The sequence below is a fragment of the Oncorhynchus mykiss genome, chromosome 10 (genome assembly GCF_013265735.2).
Source record: "Oncorhynchus mykiss isolate Arlee chromosome 10, USDA_OmykA_1.1, whole genome shotgun sequence".
Lineage (NCBI taxonomy): Eukaryota > Metazoa > Chordata > Actinopteri > Salmoniformes > Salmonidae > Oncorhynchus > Oncorhynchus mykiss.
Window position 1 is genome coordinate 81,886,837 of NC_048574.1, and position 22,933 is coordinate 81,909,769.

Sequence of the window (22,933 nt, forward strand, 5' to 3'; positions counted from 1 at the left end):
CAGTATATATTCAACAATCACCATGACAACATAGATATCTACAGTATATATTCAACAATCACCATGACAACCTAGATATCTACAGTATATATTCAACAATCACCATGACAACATAGATATCTACAGTATATATTCAACAATCACCATGACAACCTAGATATCTACAGTATATATTCAACAATCACCATGACAACATAGATATCTACAGTATATATATTCAACAATCACCATGACAACATAGATATCTACAGTATATATTCAACAATCACCATGACAACCTAGATATCTACAGTATATATTCAACAATCACCATGACAACATAGATATCTACAGTATATATTCAACAATCACCATGACAACATAGATATCTACAGTATATATTCAACAATCACCATGACAACATAGATATCTACAGTATATATTCAACAATCACCATGACAACATAGATATCTACAGTATATATTCAACAATCACCATGACAACATAGATATCTACAGTATATATTCAACAATCACCATGACAACATAGATAGATATCTACAGTATATATTCAACAATCACCATGACAACATAGATATCTACAGTATATATTCAACAATCACCATGACAACATAGATATATATCTACAGTATATATTCAACAATCACCATGACAACATAGATATCTACAGTATATATTCAACAATCACCATGACAACAAGACAGTTAACCCACCTCGTAGGCCGTCATCGTAAATAAGAATTTGTTCTTTAACTGACTAGTTAAAACAAGGTTAAATAAAAAATCACCATGACAACAGTTAACTATTCACACTGCACACATCAACAATCACCATGACAACGGTTCCCTATTCATACTACACACATCAACAATCACCATGACAACAGAACTGCACAAATATCCCTATAGTTTAAAAAAAAACTTTCTTAGTTCAGGTCTCTCCACATTTCGGTGTCTACTGAAAACGAAGACCGCAGGGAGGGAGGGAGGGGAGGGGAGGGGAGACTCATCCTCAGTCCTACTTCTCCCTCCCTCCCTCCCCCCCTGCCTCCCCTCCCTCCCTCCCTCCCTCCCCTCCCTCCCTCCCTCCCTCCCTCCCCTCCCTCCCTCCCTCCCTCCCTCCCTCCCTCCCCTCCCTCCCTCCCTCCCTCCCTGCCATGTTCTGTTATAATCTCTACCCGGCACAACCAGAAGAGGACTGGCCCACCTCTCAGAGCCTGGTTCCTCTCTAGGTTTCTAATCTCCACCAGGCACAGCCAGAAGAGGACTGGCCACCCCTCATAGCCTGGTTCCTCTCTAGGTTTCTAATCTCCACCCGGCACAGCCAGAAGAGGACTGGCCCACCTCTCAGAGCCTGGTTCCTCTCTAGGTTTCTAATCTCCACCCGGCACAGCCAGAAGAGGACTGGCCCACCCCTCATAGCCTGGTTCCTCTCTAGGTTTCAAATCTCCACCCGGCACAGCCAGAAGAGGACTGGCCCACCTCTCATAGCCTGGTTCCTCTCTAGGTTTCTAATCTCCACCAGGCACAACCAGAAGAGGACTGGCCACCCCTCATAGCCTGGTTCCTCTCTAGGTTTCTTCCTAGGTTCTTGCCTTTCTAGGGAGTTTTTCCTAGCCACCGTGCTTCTACACCTGCATTGCTTGCTGTTTGGGGGTTTTAGGCTGGGTTTCTGTTACAGCACTTTGAGATATCAGCTGATGTCAGAAAGGGCTTTATAAATACATTTGATTGACATTCGATTGCTAATATCCCTGTTTAAAAAAAATATAAATATAATTTCTAAAAATGGTCTGAGAAAAACAACATTGGCAGGGCAATTCAAGCAAAGTTAAGTAGGTTCTGTAGTTTACGGCACAAACCTCATTGCTACAGAACTGTTTTATGATTGGTTCGTGTGGGTAACATTTTATAAGTCAAGGTAATAAAATATCAGAGCGGTAGATCTCTGCTTGCATTGTGACCTTGACTCAGACTAGGGTGGTGACCACTGTTGTAGACGAATTGAGGCTGTTCTGAGGTGTTCTTAATGTCTCCAACACTCAGTGTACTCCTATGATAGCTCCTCTCCTCCCCCCTCCCCTTCTCTCCCTCCATCTCCTCTCTTCTCTCCCTACTCCTCCCCCTCTCTCTCTCCCTCCATCTCATCTCTTCTCTCCTCTCCTCTCTCCCTTCTCCCCCTCTCTCCCTCCATCTCCTCTCCCTTCTCCCCCTCTCTCCCTCCATCTCCTCTCTCCCTCCATCTCCTCTCCTCTCTCCCTCCATCTCCTCTCTCCCTCCTCCCCTCTCCCCTCTCCCTCCTCCTCCTCCTCTCTCCTCTCTCCCTCCATCTCCTCTCTCCTCTCCCTCCATCTACTCTCCATCTCCTCTCCCTCCATCTCCTCTCTCCCTTCTCCCCCTCTCTCCCTCCATCTCCTCCCCCTCTCTCCCTCCTCCTCCCCTGTCCTCTCCCTCCTCCTCCCCTCTCCCTCTATCTCCTCTCCATTCATTTATACAGTAACTACAGTATCACTAAGATTTGTCTATATAGCATACATCTTTCTCTCTCTCTCTCTACCTCTCTGCCTCTACTTCTCTATCTCTCTCTACCCCTCTATCTATCTCTCTACCTCTCTCTCTCTCTACCTCTCTCTCTACCTCTCTCTACCCCTCTATCTATCTCTCTACCTCTCTCTCTCTACCTCTCTCTACCCCTCTATATATCTCTCTACCTCTCTCTCTCTCTACCTCTCTCTCTCTACCTCTCTCTCTCTCTACCTCTCTCTGTTTCTCTCTCTCTCTCTCTCTACCTCTCTCTGTTTCTCTCTCTCTCTCTCTCTACCTCTCTCTGTTTCTCTCTGCCGCTCAATTCAATTCAGTTCAAGGGGCTTTATTGTCATGGGAAACATATGTTAAAATTGCCACAGCAAGTGAGGTAGATAATAAACAAAAGTGAAATAAACAATAAAAATGAACATTACACATTCCACTCACAGAAGTTGCAAAAGAATAAAGACAAATGTGAATTTATATATATAAATATATATATACAGTGTTGCAACGATGTGAATATAAATAAGCATAAATATGGGTTGTATTTACAATGGTGTTTGTTCTTCACTGGTTGACCTTTTCTCGTGGCAACAGGTCACAAATCTTGCTGCTGTGATGGCACACTGTGGAATTTCACCCAGTAGATATGGGAGTTTTTCAAATTTGGATTTGTTTTCGAAAAAAATTGTGAATCTGAGGCAAATATGTGTCTCTAATATGGTCATACATTGGGCAGGAGGTTAGGAAGTGCAGCTCAGTTTCCACCTCATTTTGTGGGCAGTGAGCACATAGCCTGTCTTCTCTTGAGAGCCATGTCTGCCTACGGCGGCCTTTCTCAATAGCAAGGCTATGCTCACTGAGTCTGTACATAGTCAAAGCTTTCCTTAAGTTTGGGTCAGTCACAGTGGTCAGGTATTCTGCCGCTGTGTACTCTCTGTTTAGGGCCAAATAGCATTCTAGTTTGCTCTGTTTTTTTGTTAATTCTTTCCAATGTGTCAAGTAATTATCTTTTTGTTTTCTCATGATTTGGTTGGGTCTAATTGCGCTGCTGTCCTGGGGCTCTGTGGGGTGTGTTTGTGTTTGTGAACAGAGCCCCAGGACCAGCTTGCTTAGGGGACTCTTCTCCGGGTTCATCTCTCTGTAGGTGATGGCTTTGTTATGGAAGGTTTGGGAATCTCTTCCTTTTAGGTGGTTGTAGAATTTAACAGCTCTTTTCTGGATTTTAATAATTAGCGGATATCGGCCTAATTCTGCTCTGCATTATTTGGTGTTCTACGTTGTCCCATTTTGTGAAGTCTTGGTTGGTGAGCGGACCCCAGACCTCAAAACCATAAAGGGCAATGGGCTCTATGACTGATTCAAGTATTTTTAGCCAAATCCTAATTGATATGTTGAAATTTATGTTCCTTTTGATGGCATAGAAGGCCCTTCTTGCCTTGTCTCTCAGATCGTTCACAGCTTTGTGGAAGTTACCTGTGGCGCTGATGTTTAGGCCGAGGTAGGTATAGTTTTTTGTGTGCTCTAGCAGTGGTTCCCCAACTTTTTATAGTCCCGTACACCATCAAACATTCAACCTCCAGCTGTACCCCCTCTAGCACCAGGGTCAGCACACTCTCAAATATATATATATATTTTTTTTCCTTGTAAGCCTGCCACACACACACACACACACACAGAGACACACACACACACACACACAGAGAGACACACACACACACACACACACACTATACGATACATTTATTTAACAGAAGAATGAGTTTTTGTCAGAACAATGCTCGTGGGAAGTGACAAAGAGCTCTTATAGGACCAGGGCACAAATAATTATATAATAATAATCAATAATGTTTCTCTTTATTTAACCATCTGACATATAAAACCTTATTTGTTCATCTAAAATGGTGAATAACTCACCACAGGTTAATGAGAATGGTGGGCTTAAAGGATGCACACAACTCTGCAATGTTGGGTTGTATTGGAGAGTCACAGTCTTAAATAATTTTGTGCCTGTATTTAGTTTTCATGCTAGTGAGGGCTGAGAATCCACTCTCACATAGGTACGTGGTTACAAAGGGTCTTAACAGAGCGATTTGTCAAGGTATTCTGAGTACAGCCGTATCCAGAAATCTGGCCGTCTGATTCAATTTTCGCAGAACTGCTTGTTGCAATTTGGATGAGGCTCTCTTGTTCAGATATCGGTAAGTGGACTGGAGGCCGGGCATGAAAGGGATAACGAATCCAGTTGTTTGTGTCGTCTGTTTCGGGAAAGTACCCGCGTAATTGCGCACCCAGCTCACTCAGGTGCTTCACATTTGACATCGTCCGTAAGCTTGAGTTCATTTGCACACAAACAATCATACAATGATGGAAAGACCTGTGTGTTGTCCTTGTTAAAGCAGACAGAGAAGAGCTCCAACGTCTTAATCACAGCCTCAAATTTTGTCCCGCACATTGAATATAGTCACAGAGAATCCCTGTAATCCTAGATTCAGATCATTCAGGCGAGAAAAAACATCACCCAGGTAGGCCAGTCGTGAGAGAAACTCATCATCAGACAAGTGAACATTATGGTCAGTAAAGAGAACTTTAATCTCGTCTCTCAATTAAAAAAAAAAAAAACGTGTCGATCCCCTTGATAACCAGAGCACTTCTGTATGTTGTAAACGCGTTACATGGTCGCTGCCTGTATCATTGCATAGTGCAGAAAATACACAAGAGTTCAGGGGCCTTACTTTTACTTAGTTAACCATTTTCACTGTAGTGTCCAAAACGTCTTTCAAGCTGTCAGGCATTCCCTTGGCAGCAAGAGCCTCCCGGTGGATGCTGCAGTGGACCCAAGAGCCTCTGGGTGGATGCTGCAGTGCTGCAGTGGACCTAAGAGCCTCTCGGTGGATGCTGCAGTGTACCCAAGAGCCTCTCGGTGGATGCTGCAGTGTACCCAAGAGCCTCTCGGTGGATGCTGCAGTGGACCCAAGAGCCTCTCGGTGGATGCTGCAGTGGACCCAAGAGCCTCTAGGTGGATGCTGCAGTGGACCCAAGAGCCTCTCGGTGGATGATGCAGTGGACCCAAGAGCCTCTCGGTGGATGCTGCAGTGGACCCAAGAGCCTCTCGGTGGATGCTGCAGTGTACCCAAGAGCCTCTAGGTGGATGCTGCAGTGTACCCAAGAGCCTCTAGGTGGATGCTGCAGTGTACCCAAGAGCCTCTGGGTGGATGCTGCAGTGTACCCAAGAGCCTCTGGGTGGATGCTGCAGTCTACCCAAGAGCCTCTCGGTGGATGCTGCAGTGTACCCAAGAGCCTCTGGGTGGATGCTGCAGTCTACCCAAGAGCCTCTAGGGGGATGCTGCAGTCTACCCAAGTGGCGTCGGGAGCAACTGCTTGCGTTACCACTCCACTATGTCTCCCTGTCATGGCTTCTGCACCATCAGTACAGATACCAACACATCTTGACCACCAAAATCCATCTGATGTCACAAAGCTGTCCAGGACTTTACAAACATCCTCTCCTGTTGTCCTGGTTACCAGTGGTTTACAGAAGAGGTCTTCCTTAATTGACCCCCCATAAACATAAAGGACATATACCAGGAGCTGTGCCAGGCCTGTTGACTCATCCTGTTGACTCATCCAGCTGTAACAGACATATACCAGGAGCTGTGCCAGGCCTGTTGACTCATCCAGCTGTAACAGACATATACCAGGAGCTGTGCCAGGCCTGTTGACTCATCCAGCTGTAACAGACATATACCAGGAGCTGTGCCACGTCTGTTGACTCATCCAGCTGTAACAGACATATACCAGGAGCTGTGCCAGGCCTGTTGACTCATCCAGCTGTAACAGACATATACCAGGAGCTGTGCCAGGCCTGTTGACTCATCCAGCTGTAACAGACATATACCAGGAGCTGTGCCAGGCCCACCTCGTCTGTTGACTCATCCAGCTGTAACAGACATATACCAGGAGCTGTGCCAGGCCCACCACGTCTGGTGACTCATCCAGCTGTAACAGACATATACCAGGAGCTGTGCCAGGCCTGTTGACTCATCCAGCTGTAACAGACATATACCAGGAGCTGTGCCACGTCTGTTGACTCATCCAGCTGTAACAGACATATACCAGGAGCTGTGCCAGGCCCTCCACGTCTGTTGACTCATCCAGCTGTAACAGACATATACCAGGAGCTGTGCCACGTCTGTTGACTCATCCAGCTGTAACAGACATATACCAGGAGCTGTGCCAGGCCCTCCACGTCTGTTGACTCATCCAGCTGTAACAGACAAATACCAGGAGCTGTGCCTGGCCTGTTGACTCATCCAGCTGTAACAGACATATACCAGGAGCTGTGCCAGGCCCTCCACGTCTGTTGACTCATCCAGCTGTAACAGACAAATACCAGGAGCTGTGCCAGGCCTGTTGACTCATCCAGATGTAACGCATAGAATTCATTGGCTGTTGTGTGAAGCAGTAATTGTCTCAAAACATCTCCTGCCAGGTCACTGATGAGTTGTGAAACAGGGTAGTTTGATGAAGACATTGTCTGTATAGTTTTTTGGGGTCTTTTCCCCCAGCATTGTCCCAGCCATCTCCGCGGCAACAGGAAGAATGAAGTCCGCCACCATAGTATGGGGCTTGTCTGTCCCAGCCAGTCCTCCACAATAGTACGGGGCTTTCCTGTCCCAGCCAGTCCTCCACAATAGTACGTGGCTTGCCTGTCCCAGCCAGTCCTCCACAATAGTACGGGGCTTTCCTGTCCCAGCCAGTCCTCCACAATAGTATGGGGCTTGTCTGTCCCAGCCAGTCCTCCACAATAGTACGGGGCTTGTCTGTCCCAGCCAGTCCTCCACAATAGTATGGGGCTTGCCTGTCCCAGCCAGTCCTCCACAATAGTATGGGGCTTGTCTGTCCCAGCCAGTCCTCCACAATAGTATGGGGCTTGTCTGTCCCAGCCAGGCCTCCACAATAGTACGGGGCTTTCCTGTCCTAGCCAGTCCTCCACAATAGTACGGGGTTCCTGTCCTAGCCAGTCCTCCACAATAGTACGGGGCTTGCCTGTCCTAGCCAGTCCTCCACAATAGTATGGGGCTTGCCTGTCCCAGCCATTCAGTAGCTCCAAAACCACCATAAAGCCAGACTACGGTTTGCAGCTGCATATGGGGACAAAGATTGTACTTTTTTGAAGAAATGCCCTCTGGTCTGATGAAACAAAAATAGAACTGTTTGGCCATAATGACCATTGTTATGTTTGGAGGAAAAAAGGGGAGGCTTGCAAGCCGAAGAACACCATCCCAACCGTGAAGCACGGGGGTGGCAGCATCATGTTGTGGAGGTGCTTTGCTGCAGGAGGGACTGGTGCCCTTCACAAACTAAATGGCATCATGAGGCAGAAAAATTATGTGGATATATTGAAGCAACATCTCAAGACATCAGTCAGGAAGTTAAAGCTTGGACGCAAATGGGTCTTCCAAACGGACAATGAACCCAAGCATACTTCCAAAGTTGTGGCAAAGTGGCTTAAGGACAACAAAGTCAAGGTATTGGAGTGGCCATCACAAAGCCCTGACCTCAATCCTATAGAACATTTGTGGACAGAACTGAAAAAAATGTGTGCAAGCAAGGAGGCCTACAAACTCAGTTACAGCAGCTCTGTCAGGAGGAATGGGACAAAATTCACCCAACTTATTGTGGGAAGCTTGTGGAAGGCTACTCGAAACGTTCGACCCAAATACTAATTGAATGTATGTAAACTTCTGACCCAATGGGAATGTGATGAAAGAAATAAAAGCTGAAATAAATCATTCTCTCTACCATTATTCTCACATTTCACATTCTTAAAATAAATTGGTGATCCTAACTGACCTAAGACGGGGAATTTCTACTTGGATTAAATGTCAGGAGTTGTGAAAAACTGAGTTTGGCGAAGGTGTATGTAAACTTCCGACTTCAACTGTATATATATATATATATATACAGTGGGGCAAAAAAAATATTTAGTCAGTGCAAGTTCTCCCACTTAAAAAGATGAGAGAGGCCTGTAATTTTCATCATAGGCACACTATGTGTATATTATATATTTAATCACATTTTTATTTGGCTTACCCCCAACGGCATTGCGTGTATCCCTGAGGGTACGCGTTCCCCAGTTTGAGAAAACCTGCTCCTTGGCAACGGTGTCTAGATTGAATTTGTATTTGTGGTCCTGGCAACTGGACCTTTTTTGGAACACCATTATTTTTGTCTTACTGAGATTTACTGTCAGGGCCCAGGTCTGTCAGGGCCCAGGTCTGTCAGGGCCCAGGTCTGTCAGGGCCCAGGTCTGTCAGGGCCCACGTCTGTCAGGGTCCAGGTCAGTCAGGGCCCAGGTCTGTCAGGGCCCAGGTCTGTCAGGGTCCAGGTCGGTCAGGGCCCACGTCTGTCAGGGTCCAGGTCGGTCAGGGCCCAGGTCTGTCAGGGTCCAGGTCTGTCAGGGCCCAGGTCTGTCAGGGCGACAGAAGCACCAGATCATCAGCAAACAGCAGACATTTGACTTCAGATTCTAGTAGGGTGAGGCCGGGTGTTGCAGACTGTTCTAGTGCCCGCGCCAATTTGTTGATACATATGCTGAAGAGGGTGGGGCTTAAGCTGCATCCCTGTCTCACCCCACGACCTCTTGGGAAGAAATCTGTTTTTTGTTGTTTGTGTAGATGGATTTTGCAATGTTGGATATTTTTTTCTATTTTGTTTGTTTGTCATAAGGGTGTGCAGGGTGAATACGTGGTCTGTTGTACGATAATTTGGTAAAATGCCAATTTGACATTTGCTCAGTACATTGTTTTCCCTGAGGAAATGTACAAGTCTGCTGTTAATGATAATGCAGAGGATTTCCCCAAGGTTGCTGTTGGTGCATATCCAACGATAGTTATTGGGGTCAAATTTGTCTCCAATCTCATACATCTCTCTCTCTCTCTCTCTACATCTCTCTCTCTCTCTACATCTCTCTCTCTCTCTCTCTGTACCTCTCTCTCCCTCCCCTCCTTCCCTCTCTCTCCCCAGACAACTCTTCTCTAATCCACTGTGTTTATTACCATTGTGATTAGGTCTGTAGGGGAGAGAGAGAGAGAGAGAGAGAGAGAGAGAGAGAGAGAGAGAGAGAGAGAGAGAGAGAGAGAGAGAGAGAGAGAGAGAGAAACAGAGAGAGAGAGAGAGAGAGAGAGAGAGAGACAGAGAGACAGAGAGAGAGACAGAGAGAGAGAGAGGGAGAGAGAGAGAAAGAGAGAGAGAGAGAGAGAGAGAGAAGAGCTCTAATCTTGGCTTTGGGGGTAATAGATTTTAAACACATCACCCCGAGAGCGTCTCTCCTCCTCCCTCCTCCCTCGCCCCTAAAAACACAAACCCATCTCCTGTCCTCCGTCCTCTCTCTCTCTCCCTCTCTCTCTCTCAGTCTCTCTCTCCTTCTAGTTCTAATATAAAACAGACATATTTTTCTATTCAGTTTGGGAGGATTATTTTCTATGAAGACCTAGAAGCCACTGTCTCTGTCACTGCTACATCAGACATCACACTGACTTGTTTAAAGACTAGCTGTGTACATATATTCAGACCCAGGTTAAGCCTAGTCCTTTCTCCATTGAGCTTTTTTTTTGTTGTCCAGCACTGGGTTTAATCTGGGTCTGGTAAAACCGGCCATCAGAGAACGAGAGAGTTAGGCCAACTGTAGATCTGGACACCATGTTGTTGCCTCTCAACATTCCATTCATGACCAGGACCCTCTGACCTCATATCTTCTTCCTGTCTCTCTCTCTCTGCTTCAGATATTGCCCAGCAGAAACATAGAATCATAGTATCATAGAATCATAATATTATAGAATCATAGAATCATAGAATCATAGTATCATAATATTATAGAATCATAGAATCATAGAATCATAGTATCATAATATTATAGAATCATAGAATCATAGAATCATAGAATCATAGTATCATAGTATCATAGAATCATAGAATCATAGAATCATAGAATCATAGAATCATAGTATCATATAATCATATAATCATAGTATCAGAGAATCAGAGAATCACAGAGTCATAGAATCAGAGAGTCGTAGAATCAGAGAATCAGAGAGTCGTAGAATCAGAGAGTCATAGAATCAGAGTCGTAGAATCAGAGAATCAGAGAGTCATAGAATCAGAGAGTCGTAGAATCAGAGAATCAGAGAGTCATAGAATCAGAGAGTCGTAGAATCAGAGAATCAGAGAGTCATAGAATCAGAGAGTCGTAGAATCAGAGAATCAGAGAGTCGTAGAATCAGAGAATCAGAGAGTCATAGAGTCAGAAAATTCGAGAGTCGTAGAATCAGAGAATCAGAGTCAGAGAATCACAGAATCAGAAAATCAGAGAATCAGAGAGTCATAGAATCAGAGAATCAGAGAATCAGAGAGTCATAGAATCAGAGAGTCGTAGAATCAGAGAATCAGAGAGTCATAGAATCAGAGAATAAGAGAGTCGTAGAATCAGAGAATCAGAGAGTCGTAGAATCAGAGAATCAGAGAGTCGTAGAATCAGAGAATCAGAGAATCAGAGAGTCGTAGAATCAGAGAATCAGAGACTCCTAGAATCAGAGAGGGATGGTGTATGGGGTTATAGGAAATAGGAGTTATACACATCTGTGTATCTGTTCTGGTTCTGTGTATCTGTGTTTGTATCTGAGAGAGAGAAAGAGAGAGAGAGAGAGAGAGAGAGAGAGAGAGAGAGAGAGAAAGAGAGACAGAGAGAGAGAGACAGAGAGAGACAGAGAGAGAGAGAGAGAGAGAGAGAGAGAGAGAGACAGAGACAGAGACAGAGACAGAGACAGAGACAGAGAGACAGAGACAGAGACAGAGAGAGACAGAGACAGAGACAGAGACAGAGAGAGACAGAGACAGAGACAGAGGGAGAATCATTACAACTCTGTATATGACATTTGAAATGTCTTTATTCTTTAGGAAATTTTGGATGTGTAATGTTTACAGTTAATTTTGTTTTGTTTATTATCTATTTCACTTGCTTTGGAAATGTTTCCCCCATGCCAATAAAGACCTTAAATTGAAATTTAGTTTAGGGAGAGAGAGAGGGAGAGAGAGAGAGACAGGGAGGGTGGACTCCAGACCCATCCCGCCCATAGTACTAGCAGTCGGTCAGAGAGAGAGAGAGAGAAAGAGAGAGAGAGGGAGGGAGAGAGAGAGAGAGGGAGGGTGGACTAATGTCTGAAGATGCATTCCCTGTTTTCTCCTCTCAAGTCACTACAATATTCTCCATGTTTCTTTAACTCTCCAGAACCTGTGCTCATTTTTCCAAGAGTATAATATTTATTTTAACACTCCTCACGCTTCACTGAATAAAAACAGTTTGTTGTCCAAGACGTGTATATAAGCTTGTGACGCGCACGCCTCTCTCTCTCTCTCTCTCTCTCCTCCATAGTTGTAGCAGCGGCAGCGAAACGGGCCTCTCTCTCTCTCTCATCACTGTCGCCGATAAGACTAAATGAAATGCTTCCTTTCAGGCCTGCTATCTAGAAGGGCAGTCCACAGAATGCGCGGTGCTTTGTAAAAGCGATGGGGAGGAATGAGGTCCTGGTGACCTAAAAAACCCTACTGATGACTATTTATGTATCCCCTTATCGGTGTCTTTACGCGTCCGCGTTAAGGATTCCTTCCCGACATTTTTGGACTGTGTGGATTACATTTTCTATTTTATTCGCTAGAAAAAAATGATAAGAGAAAACTTTATTTTTTTATATATATATATATATATATATATTTTAAAGCGTTTAAAAAAAAACATATATTTACTTGATAATATCAAACAATAACCGATGTTCTTCATTGCATTGATTGACAAAAGCGTCAACTTTACATTAACTCTCACACAAGCTGTAGGCTAAATGTGTGTGTGTGTGTGCGTGTGTGCGTGTGCGTGTGTGTGTGTGTGTGTGTCTGTTCTATATTGTTAATCACACTCCTCCTTTAAAGCGGCGATTGATTCACTCGTTCTTTCCGGGAAGGAAAATACTGAGAACCGTACGTATAGAATATGTCTCTCTATCCAGCAGATAAACGCCAATATACCTTCTATCTGTCTCTCTCTCTGTCGTCCCTCCATCTCTCATCTCACGCCGCGTCACGGACTAAAGACCCCGCAAAAAAAAAAATAAGGCAAACTGAAAAAAATAACAAACAAACGTTACCGGGTTAACGGGCCGCTCTTTCAGAAGGATCGCGGGCCCGCGGCAGCACACAACCGATGGAGGATAGAGAGATTGGAAAGTAGTTTGGACAGAATACCAATAATGTCACAAATCATTTTTGAGTAAACAATGAACGGATTCCCGAGATGTGCACCGTTATACGTTTTCTAAAAAAAAACGTGATGCTTTTTCTCTCTCTCTTTTGTTGTTGTTGTTGAGGGTGAAAATATGAACGTTTAGTATATTATCCTAGTGAGATATGACCGTTAATAAGAATTATATCAACCACAATACACTCAGAGGAGTTTTTAAATCTTAATATTGAAACAGTCAAACTCTGTAAATGTTTATTTGGTTTTAATCAACAAATCAATTAACGAAGACGTGTTTTTTTAAATTCATCGAGATAAATGCCCTCCGACTTAAAGGACCGTGGTATAGAAAACATACCCAACACCACTCATTATCTGAACGGGCCAACAACAACAACAACAACAACAACAACTACTACTACTAACACTACTGATAGTGCTACTACTGCTGTTACTACTACTACTATTACTACTACTAATACTACTACTACTACTACTACTACTACTAACACTACTGATAGTGCTACTACTGCTGTTACTACTACTACTGCTGTTACTACTACTACTATTACTACTACTACTACTACTACTACTACTACTACTGGTACTACTACTACTGCTGTTACTACTACTACTATTACTACTACTACTACTACTACTACTACTGGTACTACTACTACTGCTACTATTACTACTACTACTACTACTACTACTACTACTACTACTACTACTACTGCTACTACTGCTGTTACTACTACTACTATTACTACTACTACTACTTCTACTGCTACTACTACTGCTACTACTACTACTACTACTACTACTACTACTACTACTACTACTACTACAGCTACTACTACTACTGGTACTACTACTACTGCTACTATTACTACTACTACTACTACTACTACTGGTACTGGTACTACTACTACTGCTACTATTACTACTACTACTGGTACTGGTACTACTGCTACTACTACTACTGATACTACTACTACTACTACTACTGCTACTATGACTACTGATACTGCTACTACTACTACTACGACTTAAAGGACCGTGGTATAGAAAACATACCCAACACCACTCATTATCTGAACGGGCCAACAACAACAACAACAACAACAAGAACAACAACAACTACTACTACTACTACTACTACTAACACTACTGATAGTGCTACTACTGCTGTTACTACTACTACTATTACTACTACTAATACTACTACTACTAATACTACTACTACTACTGGTACTGGTACTACTACTACTAATACTACTGATACTGCTACTACTACTGTTACTACTACTACTACTGCTACTACTGCTACTACTACTACTACTACTACTACTACTACTACTACTACTACAACTACTACTACAACTAATACTACTACTACTACTACTACTACTACTACTACTGCTACTACTACTACAGATACTGCTACTACTACTACTGCTACAACTACTACTACAACTAATACTACTACTACTACTACTGACTGCTACTACTACTACTGATACTACTACTACTACTACTACTGCTACTACTACTACTACTGCTACTATTACTACTGATACTGCTACTACTACTACTGCTACTACTACTACTGATACTACTACTACTACTACTACTACTACAACTAATACTACTACTACTACTACTACTACTACTGCTACTACTACTACTGATACTGCTACTACTACTACTGCTACTGCTACTACTACTACTACTGCTACTACTACTACTGATACTGCTACTACTACTACTGCTACTATTACTACTGATACTGCTACTACTACTACTGCTACTACTACTACTGATACTGCTACTACTACTACTGATACTACTACTACTACTGCTACTATTACTACTGATACTACTACTGATACTGCTACTACTACTACTACATTAACTACAGCAGCTAATTCGGTTCTATGGTACTACAACGTGATGAGATAGATCGTGTTTAATAAAGTTAGGGTTGTTTTTTTCAATTTTGTTTGGTCGAACGTTCCCGAATCATTGAATTCATATGTTTTTAAGAAACTCTTTTACTTTCGGTTAACACGAGATGTGGTTTTTTGAAATTAACTTTAATGTCAACTACTTTCATTAAAGTTACCGAAACAAACAACCGGTGAACAAAATATGAATTATAACAATATTATTACTATAAGGTTACTAATAATACCCAATTTATAAATAGTAAAAAACAATAATTGCAGCGTAATAAATCAAATAATTATTATTATTTTGTCATTTTTTCAATCGTCTGTAAACGAGAGAGGTTCAAATACAGGAATGGTATAAAACGAGGTATCAGATGTTTGAATCTATGAACGCTTTTCCAACCCAAACACTCTCCTGCATTAAAGCATCTCGAAGAAAATAACAACACCAAAAGGGACTACAATTCTCAGAAGATTTCCACTTTTAAAAACCTAAACAAATGGCCAAAACAAAACAAAAATAGTAGCCCCAAGTCAAAAAAAAGCGAGATTAATGACAGTGAACGAACGCAAGCCGAGACAGCGTATCGTATCAACATGTTAACACTTCTGTCTTTTGGGACCTCGGTGATTTAGTCTAACGCATCTTCGATATGAAAACTTTCTTACATTTTTTTTTTTAAATAGCCCCAAAAATAAGGAACCATTTAATTACGAGTCCGGTGAGAGAAATACGGTGTGTTTTGCAGTGAAAAGAAGAGCTGTCTGAGAGAGATAGGACTGAATGGGTTCTGGATGAACGCACAAGGTCTCATTGTGACTCTTCCTATTTTCGGCCTAAAGCCTTATATAATGTGTTGATATATTAGTGACATGGCAGCAATGTCGTCTATCCTCAAATTATTTATGTCTCTATAATATAATATAATATCTCCTGAACTTCATAAATGTTTTCTAGACGGTATTTAGATTTTCTGTTCTCAATTGAAGTAAACACACACACACATACACACACACACACACATAAACCAGCAAAAAAAGTTTCACACGTCACAGTAAATTCTTTGCCAGCTCTGACGTGTGTGTGATGGTAGAGCATCTCTCAGCCCTGTCGTCCATAGAAGCGCCGAGGTATCCACTACTACTAGTCTATCACTACACTGCTAGAAACGGCCACTGGCCCGGACACACTGAGAGGAGAGGAAACGTGATTCGTTCTAGCTTTAGAAACGTGCTCAGGGCCTAATCCGCCGTTAAACTCACCGTGAGAATGTCTGTCGTTTCACATAACGGCGTGTGAGAGGGGACAAGTCTGTACCGGGCCTGTGACACGGTAGACCTTGGGGGTATTACATGGTTTAACCGGGGGTGTGGGGGGGGGGGGTATTATTCGGTGTGATTATCAGACTAAAGCAACAAGGTGATATAGGAGACAGGACCGTAACAATCTGCGCTTTGGGTGGTCGAGTTAAATACACTGAAAATGTCCAACAAAACATTGTAGTTATCCTGTTTAAAATAACCTTTATATACAGGACATATAACATATAAAATAACGTTATTATATAAATAATATATATATATATATATATATATATATATATCACTATTAGACTACAATATGCATTAGCCTACGTTACTATCACTGATAGCGCTGTTGTTTGGTCTCTGCGGTGATATTACTGCTATGACTTGGTAATGTAACGCTGTTGTTTGGTCTCTGCGGTGATATTACTGCTATGACTTGGTAATGTAACGCTGTTGTTTGGTCTCTGCGGTGATATTACTGCTATGACTTGGTAATGTAACGCTGTTGTTGTTGTTTTTTTTGTTGTCGTGGATTTTTAGGTGGAGTCAAGGATTTCCTGTCCTATAGGTCAAGTAGCTACAGCTAATTCTGTGAGCTCAAAAAAAAAGAACAGTAAAGGCCTCGGTCATATTTAACCCCTTCTTAGATCTGTGAAACGGGAGAGCGGGTGAGGGGAGGGGGGGTTATAGCCTTTTACCCGAGAGAAAAGAGAGAGTAAAAGAAGGGGGTGACGTAAAGTCCAGAGAAATAAAAGCAGGAGTGGAGGGGGTGGGGGGGGGGTGACAAGTGAAAGAGAGAGGAGAGAGACCCCATGACCTCTGCTGCTACTGCCCGCCATGTCACAGAACAGAGATCAAGTTCCTCCGCCGTGCGTCTCTTCCCCTGCACAACCCACAGCCGGTGTTCATAGCCGCCTCATAACCCTCTACTGCTGCCGTAGCGACAGTATAGCGTGTCCCTGTGTCCGGTTATGAGCCGGTGTTAGCGGCGTGAGCGGTGTGAGCGGCGTGAGCGGCGTGAGCGGTGTGAGGAGCATCGGAACACGGCGGGTCAAGTTCAGTGTTTTTTAAGTCCTGCTTTGTTACCACTGGCCCCGGATGTGACTGGTGCCTCTTTCAGCACCTCCTTCCCCCCCTCCCCTTCCACCCTCCTCCTCCCCTCACCCTCACCCCACCCCCACCCTCCTCCCCTCCCATCATCCAGGGTTATTGATAAAAGACTAAAACAGGAAGCAGAAAACACACACCATGATGCACTAATACACACGTCAGTACACACACACACACACACACACACACACACACCATGATGCACTAATATACACATCACTATACACACACACACACACACACAAAAAAAAATCTCCAGACAAATTCTTGATCAAAGTTGGTTGAAAATATAAAGATGCTTAAGTGTTCCTTCTATTTGGACAACACAAGTTGAAGCCTCTGCATGTGGCATCTCGTCTAGATAAATAGGCTACAGAGGAAAGATCAGGCATCTCTATAGCGGTATTAACCTCTGGGCACTCTTGTGTTTAAATATCGGTTGACGGAGAGAAGGGGGCAGGCAGCGCTTGGTAAAACGGTACTTACTGTGCATCGCAGCGAACGGGTCGTGTTTACAGTGAATCTCCATCGTAGCTGGCTCTCACGGCTGGGGGATGGAGGCCCCTTACGGTATGAACGTCTTCACGAGGCCCACCGGGTGCGTCCTTCTCTCTTGCGCTCACAACCCCAGAGATGATGGATGCGTTTCAAAAAAACCCCAAAACACCAAGAAACCGTTAAGCCACGAAGAGACTGGTCCCTCCAAAATAAAAAAAATAAAAAATGTTATATATTTTTTTTAAATATAATATTATAATTTTTTTTTAAGCTAACGAATAATACAACAAAAAATAAATGTTGTTTAAAAAAAAAATTGAGAGTTTGTAACTGATAATAATTGTGTAAGAATATAATCAGAATTCAAATTACTCCGGTTCCTTCATTGGGAGTTCAGCGGGGTTACTCATTCTAACTATCCGGCTTAGGTGCCTCCAAGGCCGGCGGAGAAAACACATCAACTCTCGGTCCCAATCCCTTCAACAGGACATTTCTGATTGAAAGACGAGTAAGTCCAACAAAAATAATTGAATAACGTGAACGTTATTATAGAAAAAAAATAGACCGAGACCGAAACGTGTTAGTCTATTGCACTCCCCTCGTAACGGAATCTCGGTCGCCTTCTCGGTCCGTTGGTCCTGACCCCTGAACTGTGACTGAACCGGAGAGAAGCTGCTGTCATTCACACGGTGAACACACGGTAAACGCTGCTCCCTCTCACCGGTCTGACTCGAGCCCCCCGTTAGAATCCTTCTTGCCTCCGGTAGGACAATTCGTTAGAAATCCCCGGTATGTTGAGTGTCCAGTTGATTCATCGGCTACAACATTGCTCCAGCAGTGACCGTTGGGAAAACAACGTTACTCTTCTCCTCAAATCCTCCGGTTCCAGAAACACTTATTAAACTCCATCACTGTTGTCGTGGCTTCCGTGAAAGCGCGCTGGGGGGGAGAAACTAAGAGGCACATTTTAGAGCGAGATCAAATTGAAAAGTTTTTTAAAAACGAAAATGAGAGATGGGCACGAAGCAAGTGAAGTTAAATGGCTCATTATGTGAAGCTGCTGTGAAGGGTGTGAATCAGTTGGCTCGTTTTGTCGCTCTTCAAACACACACTGTCACACAAACACACGTAAAATCCCAGGGATGAGTGTGTGTCTGTACAGGAATGTCGCTGTGTGTGGAACAGGGGGAGAGAAAAAAAAACCCAGTATTGTTCCTCGCGTAAACGTTCCCACCGTGAGCTCTATTCGGTTAAGAAGGTTGAGAGGCTCGCTGCAGCGTGAGGAGCCCACGATTTGCGCACGCCGAGTTTCAGGACCTGCTCTGGTGTGGACAGCGCCCGCGCGCCAGCCAACCTGGTCCTTACCACACCCTGTCAATCAAACCCTTCAACGAGCCAATCACGGGCCTGTGCACCGCTCTGACGTCACGCCCGGCTCCCTGATAGGATCAGGTGGGGTGGGGGCCAACCGCTGATTGGTCGGTCCGAATCCTGCGGGGTGAACGACTCGCTATTCGAATTGTCCCATAGACCAATAGGCGGGCTCGCATTGCGGCGGGGTTCTAGACAGTGGGTGATTTTACGTTTTAATTTCAATTACCAAGGTTAAGAACTACTGCCTTTAGAACCTTGTTGAAGTAAATTTATTCCTGTCAATATAAACCGGTAAATTAATTGAGTATTACTAAAAAAAAAAATGAGAGACTTAGTTGTAGCTAGGCCTATAATGAAAATAGCCTATAAAAATACTATTGAATTAAAAACCCGGGAGTGGTTATATGGGCCTATCCGTTCTCCTCAGACCTTCTCATTGAAAGAAAATATATGCAAACGAAAAGAAGACAATAAATGGTATTTGGGAAGTCATTTCATTAACACAACTCAGTATAAACCAACGGAGAGAAAACATCAACTAGAACACTGATGCATCTAGATATACTATTCTAGAATTAGAACAAATAAACTAGAACACTGATACATATATATATACTATTCTAGAATTAGAACACATCAACTAGAACACTGATACATATATATATACTATTCTAGAATTAGAACACATCAACTAGAACACTGATACATATATATATACTATTCTAGAATTAGAACACATCAACTAGAACACTGATACATATATATATACTATTCTAGAATTAGAACAAATATACTAGAACACTGATGTATCTAGATATACTATTCTAGAATTAGAACACATCAACTAGAACACTGATACATATATATATACTATTCTAGAATTAGAACACATCAACTAGAACACTGATACATATATATATACTATTCTAGAATTAGAACACATCAACTAGAACACTGATACATATATATATACTATTCTAGAATTAGAACAAATATACTAGAACACTGATGTATCTAGATATACTATTCTAGAATTAGAACACATCAACTAGAACACTGATGCATCTAGATATACTATTCTAGAATTAGAACAAATATACTAGAACACTGATGCATCTAGATATACTATTCTAGAATTAGAACACATCAACTAGAACACTGATGTATCTAGATATACTATTCTAGAATTAGAACACATCAACTAGAACACTGATACATATATATATACTATTCTAGAATTAGAACACATCAACTAGAACACTGATGCATCTAGATATACTATTCTAGAATTAGAACAAATAAACTAGAACACTGATACATCTAGATATACTATTCTAGAATTAGAACACATCAACTAGAACACTGATACATATATATACTATTCTAGAATTAGAACACATCAACTAGAACACTGATGTATCTAGATATACTATTCTAGAATTAGAACAAATAAACTAGAACACTGATACATCTAGATATACTATTCTAGAATTAGAACACATCAACTAGAACACTGATGTATCTAGATATACTATTCTAGAATTAGAACAAATAAACTAGAACACTGATGCATCTAGATATACTATTCTAGAATTAGAACACATCAACTAGAACACTGATGTATCTAGATATACTATTCTAGAATTAGAACAAATAAACTAGAATGCTGATTCATATAGATATACTATTCTAGAATTAGAACAAATAAACTAGAATGCTGATTCATATAGATATACTATTCTAGAATTAGAACAAATAAACTAGAATGCTGATTCATATAGATATACTATTCTAGAATTAGAACAAATAAACTAGAATGCTGATTCATATAGATATACTATTCTAGAATTAGAACAAATAAACTAGAATGCTGATTCATATAGATATACTATTCTAGAATTAGAACAAATAAACTAGAACACTGATACATATAGATATACTATTCTAGAATTAGAACAATCACATGTCACATTATTTCTACTTTGCACATTCTTCCATTGCAAAACTACCATTCCAGTGTTTTACTTTCTATATTGTATTTACCTTGCCACCAAGGCCTTTTTTTGCCTTTACCTCCCTTCTCACCTCATTTGCTCACATTGTATATAGACTTGTTTATACTTTATTATTGACTGTATGTTTGTTTTACTCCATGTGTAACTCTGTGTTGTTGTATCTGTCGAACTGCTTTGCTTTATCTTGGCCAGGTCGCAATTGTAAATGAGAACCTGTTCTCAACTTGCCTACCTGGTTAAATAAAGGTAAATAAATAAATAAATAAAATGTCACAGAAAGTCTGTCTGTTTGTGTCTCGGCCTGTCAGTCAGTCAGCCAGTCAGTCAGTCAGCCAGTCAGTCAGTCAGTCAGTCAGCCAGTCAGTCAGTCAGTCAGTCAGTCAGTCAGCCAGTCAGTCAGTCAGTCAGTCAGTCAGTCAGTCAGCCAGTCAGTCAGTCAGTCAGTCAGACAGTCAGTCAGTCAGTCAGTCAGTCAGTCAGACAGTCAGTCAGTCAGTCACATCTCAGTCACATGTCAGTCACATCTCAGTCAACACTCAGTCAGTCAGTCAGTCACATGTCAGTCACATCTCAGTCAACACTCAGTCAGTCAGTCAGCCAGCCAGTCAGTCAGTCAGCCAGTCAGTCAGTCAGCCAGTCAGCCAGTCAGCCAGTCAGTCAGTCAGTCAGTCAGTCAGTCACATGTCAGTCAGTCAGCCAGCCAGTCAGTCAGCCAGTCAGTTAGTCAGTCAGTCAGTCAGTCAGTCAGTCACATGTCAGTCAACACTCAGTCAGTCAGTCAGTCAGCCAGCCAGCCAGTCAGTCAGTGTTATTGGGGGGAAACAACACTTCGTCTTGTTCCTCCTCATCAACAAACAAACACACCGTTTCTAGCTCCAAATGTTATAATGTTCGCTCGAAGCCAAGGAAGGAAGGAAGGAAGGAATGATGGAAGGAAGGAAGGAAGGAAGGAAAACCGGGCGCTATATGAAACATGCAGCTCTTCTCATTAGGCTAATGGAATTGATTGGCAAAGAACCGTCGTTCATATTCTAGTTCAGCAAACCTGAACAGGATTCACTACATACAAGTCCCACCTGAGTTATATGAGAGAAACATTTCACCCCTGAAATATTCACTGCAGATCGCCTAAAGCGTCAAACAAAATGAAACACCGTTATTTTCTCCTCCTCGACATTCATTCATTTCCCCCCACAGCTTTGTTGTTATCTAGCTATATTCATATCCATACATCTACTACACGCTGTAACGCAACACATTTTAGGTTTATAAGTCCAAATACCTCCCACGGCTATCCTATACAAGGCTCATAGCTAATAATAGACGAAATTATTTATTTAACCTAACTAGGCAAGTCAATTAAGAACGAATTCTTATTTACAATTACGGCCTACCCCGGCCAACGCTGGGCCAATTGTGCGCCGGCCTATGGTACTCCCAATCACGGCACGATAGAGCCGAACCAGCGGCCACTTGCACTGAGATGCAGTGCCTTAGACCGCTGCGCCACTCGAGAGCGAACATTTCATAATAATGATATCAACAATTCGTTTATAACTATTCAATAGATCGTGTAATGATTATAACCAGTATATTTTGTGTATCGTTTAACGTTTTAAACTAGTCATTCTTCTTCTACTGTTTTACACATGGTTTAATGTTTTAAACTAGTCATTCTTCTTCTACTGTTTTACACATTGTTTAACGTTTTAAACTAGTCATTCTTCTTCTACTGTTTTACACATGCGTTTCATCTTTAACTAAAGGGGATATCTGCAGTTCCTACGTACATTTTATGACTTTTGATTTAATGATATGAACCTATTGTCTCTTGAAGACTACACCTGTCTTAGCCCAT

The 22,933-nt window shown here is 42.4% G+C and overlaps 1 protein-coding gene across 3 annotated transcripts in view; it reads right to left on the bottom strand.

Moving 5' to 3' along the window:
• Positions 1-22,933, bottom strand: part of pax-5 (Pax-5 protein) — a 132,514-nt gene that overhangs the window by 85,140 nt on the left and 24,441 nt on the right. Inside the window, exon 1 of one of the 3 annotated variants that reach the window (XM_036989323.1) lies at positions 17,675-18,158. The exons of the other annotated variants lie outside the window; for them this stretch is intronic. Within the exon in view, the coding sequence (XP_036845218.1) occupies positions 17,675-17,717 (43 nt within the window). The 5' untranslated portion in view covers positions 17,718-18,158. Of the gene's footprint in view, positions 1-17,674; positions 18,159-22,933 lie in introns of those variants that run through there. 3 annotated transcript variants of the gene reach the window in all.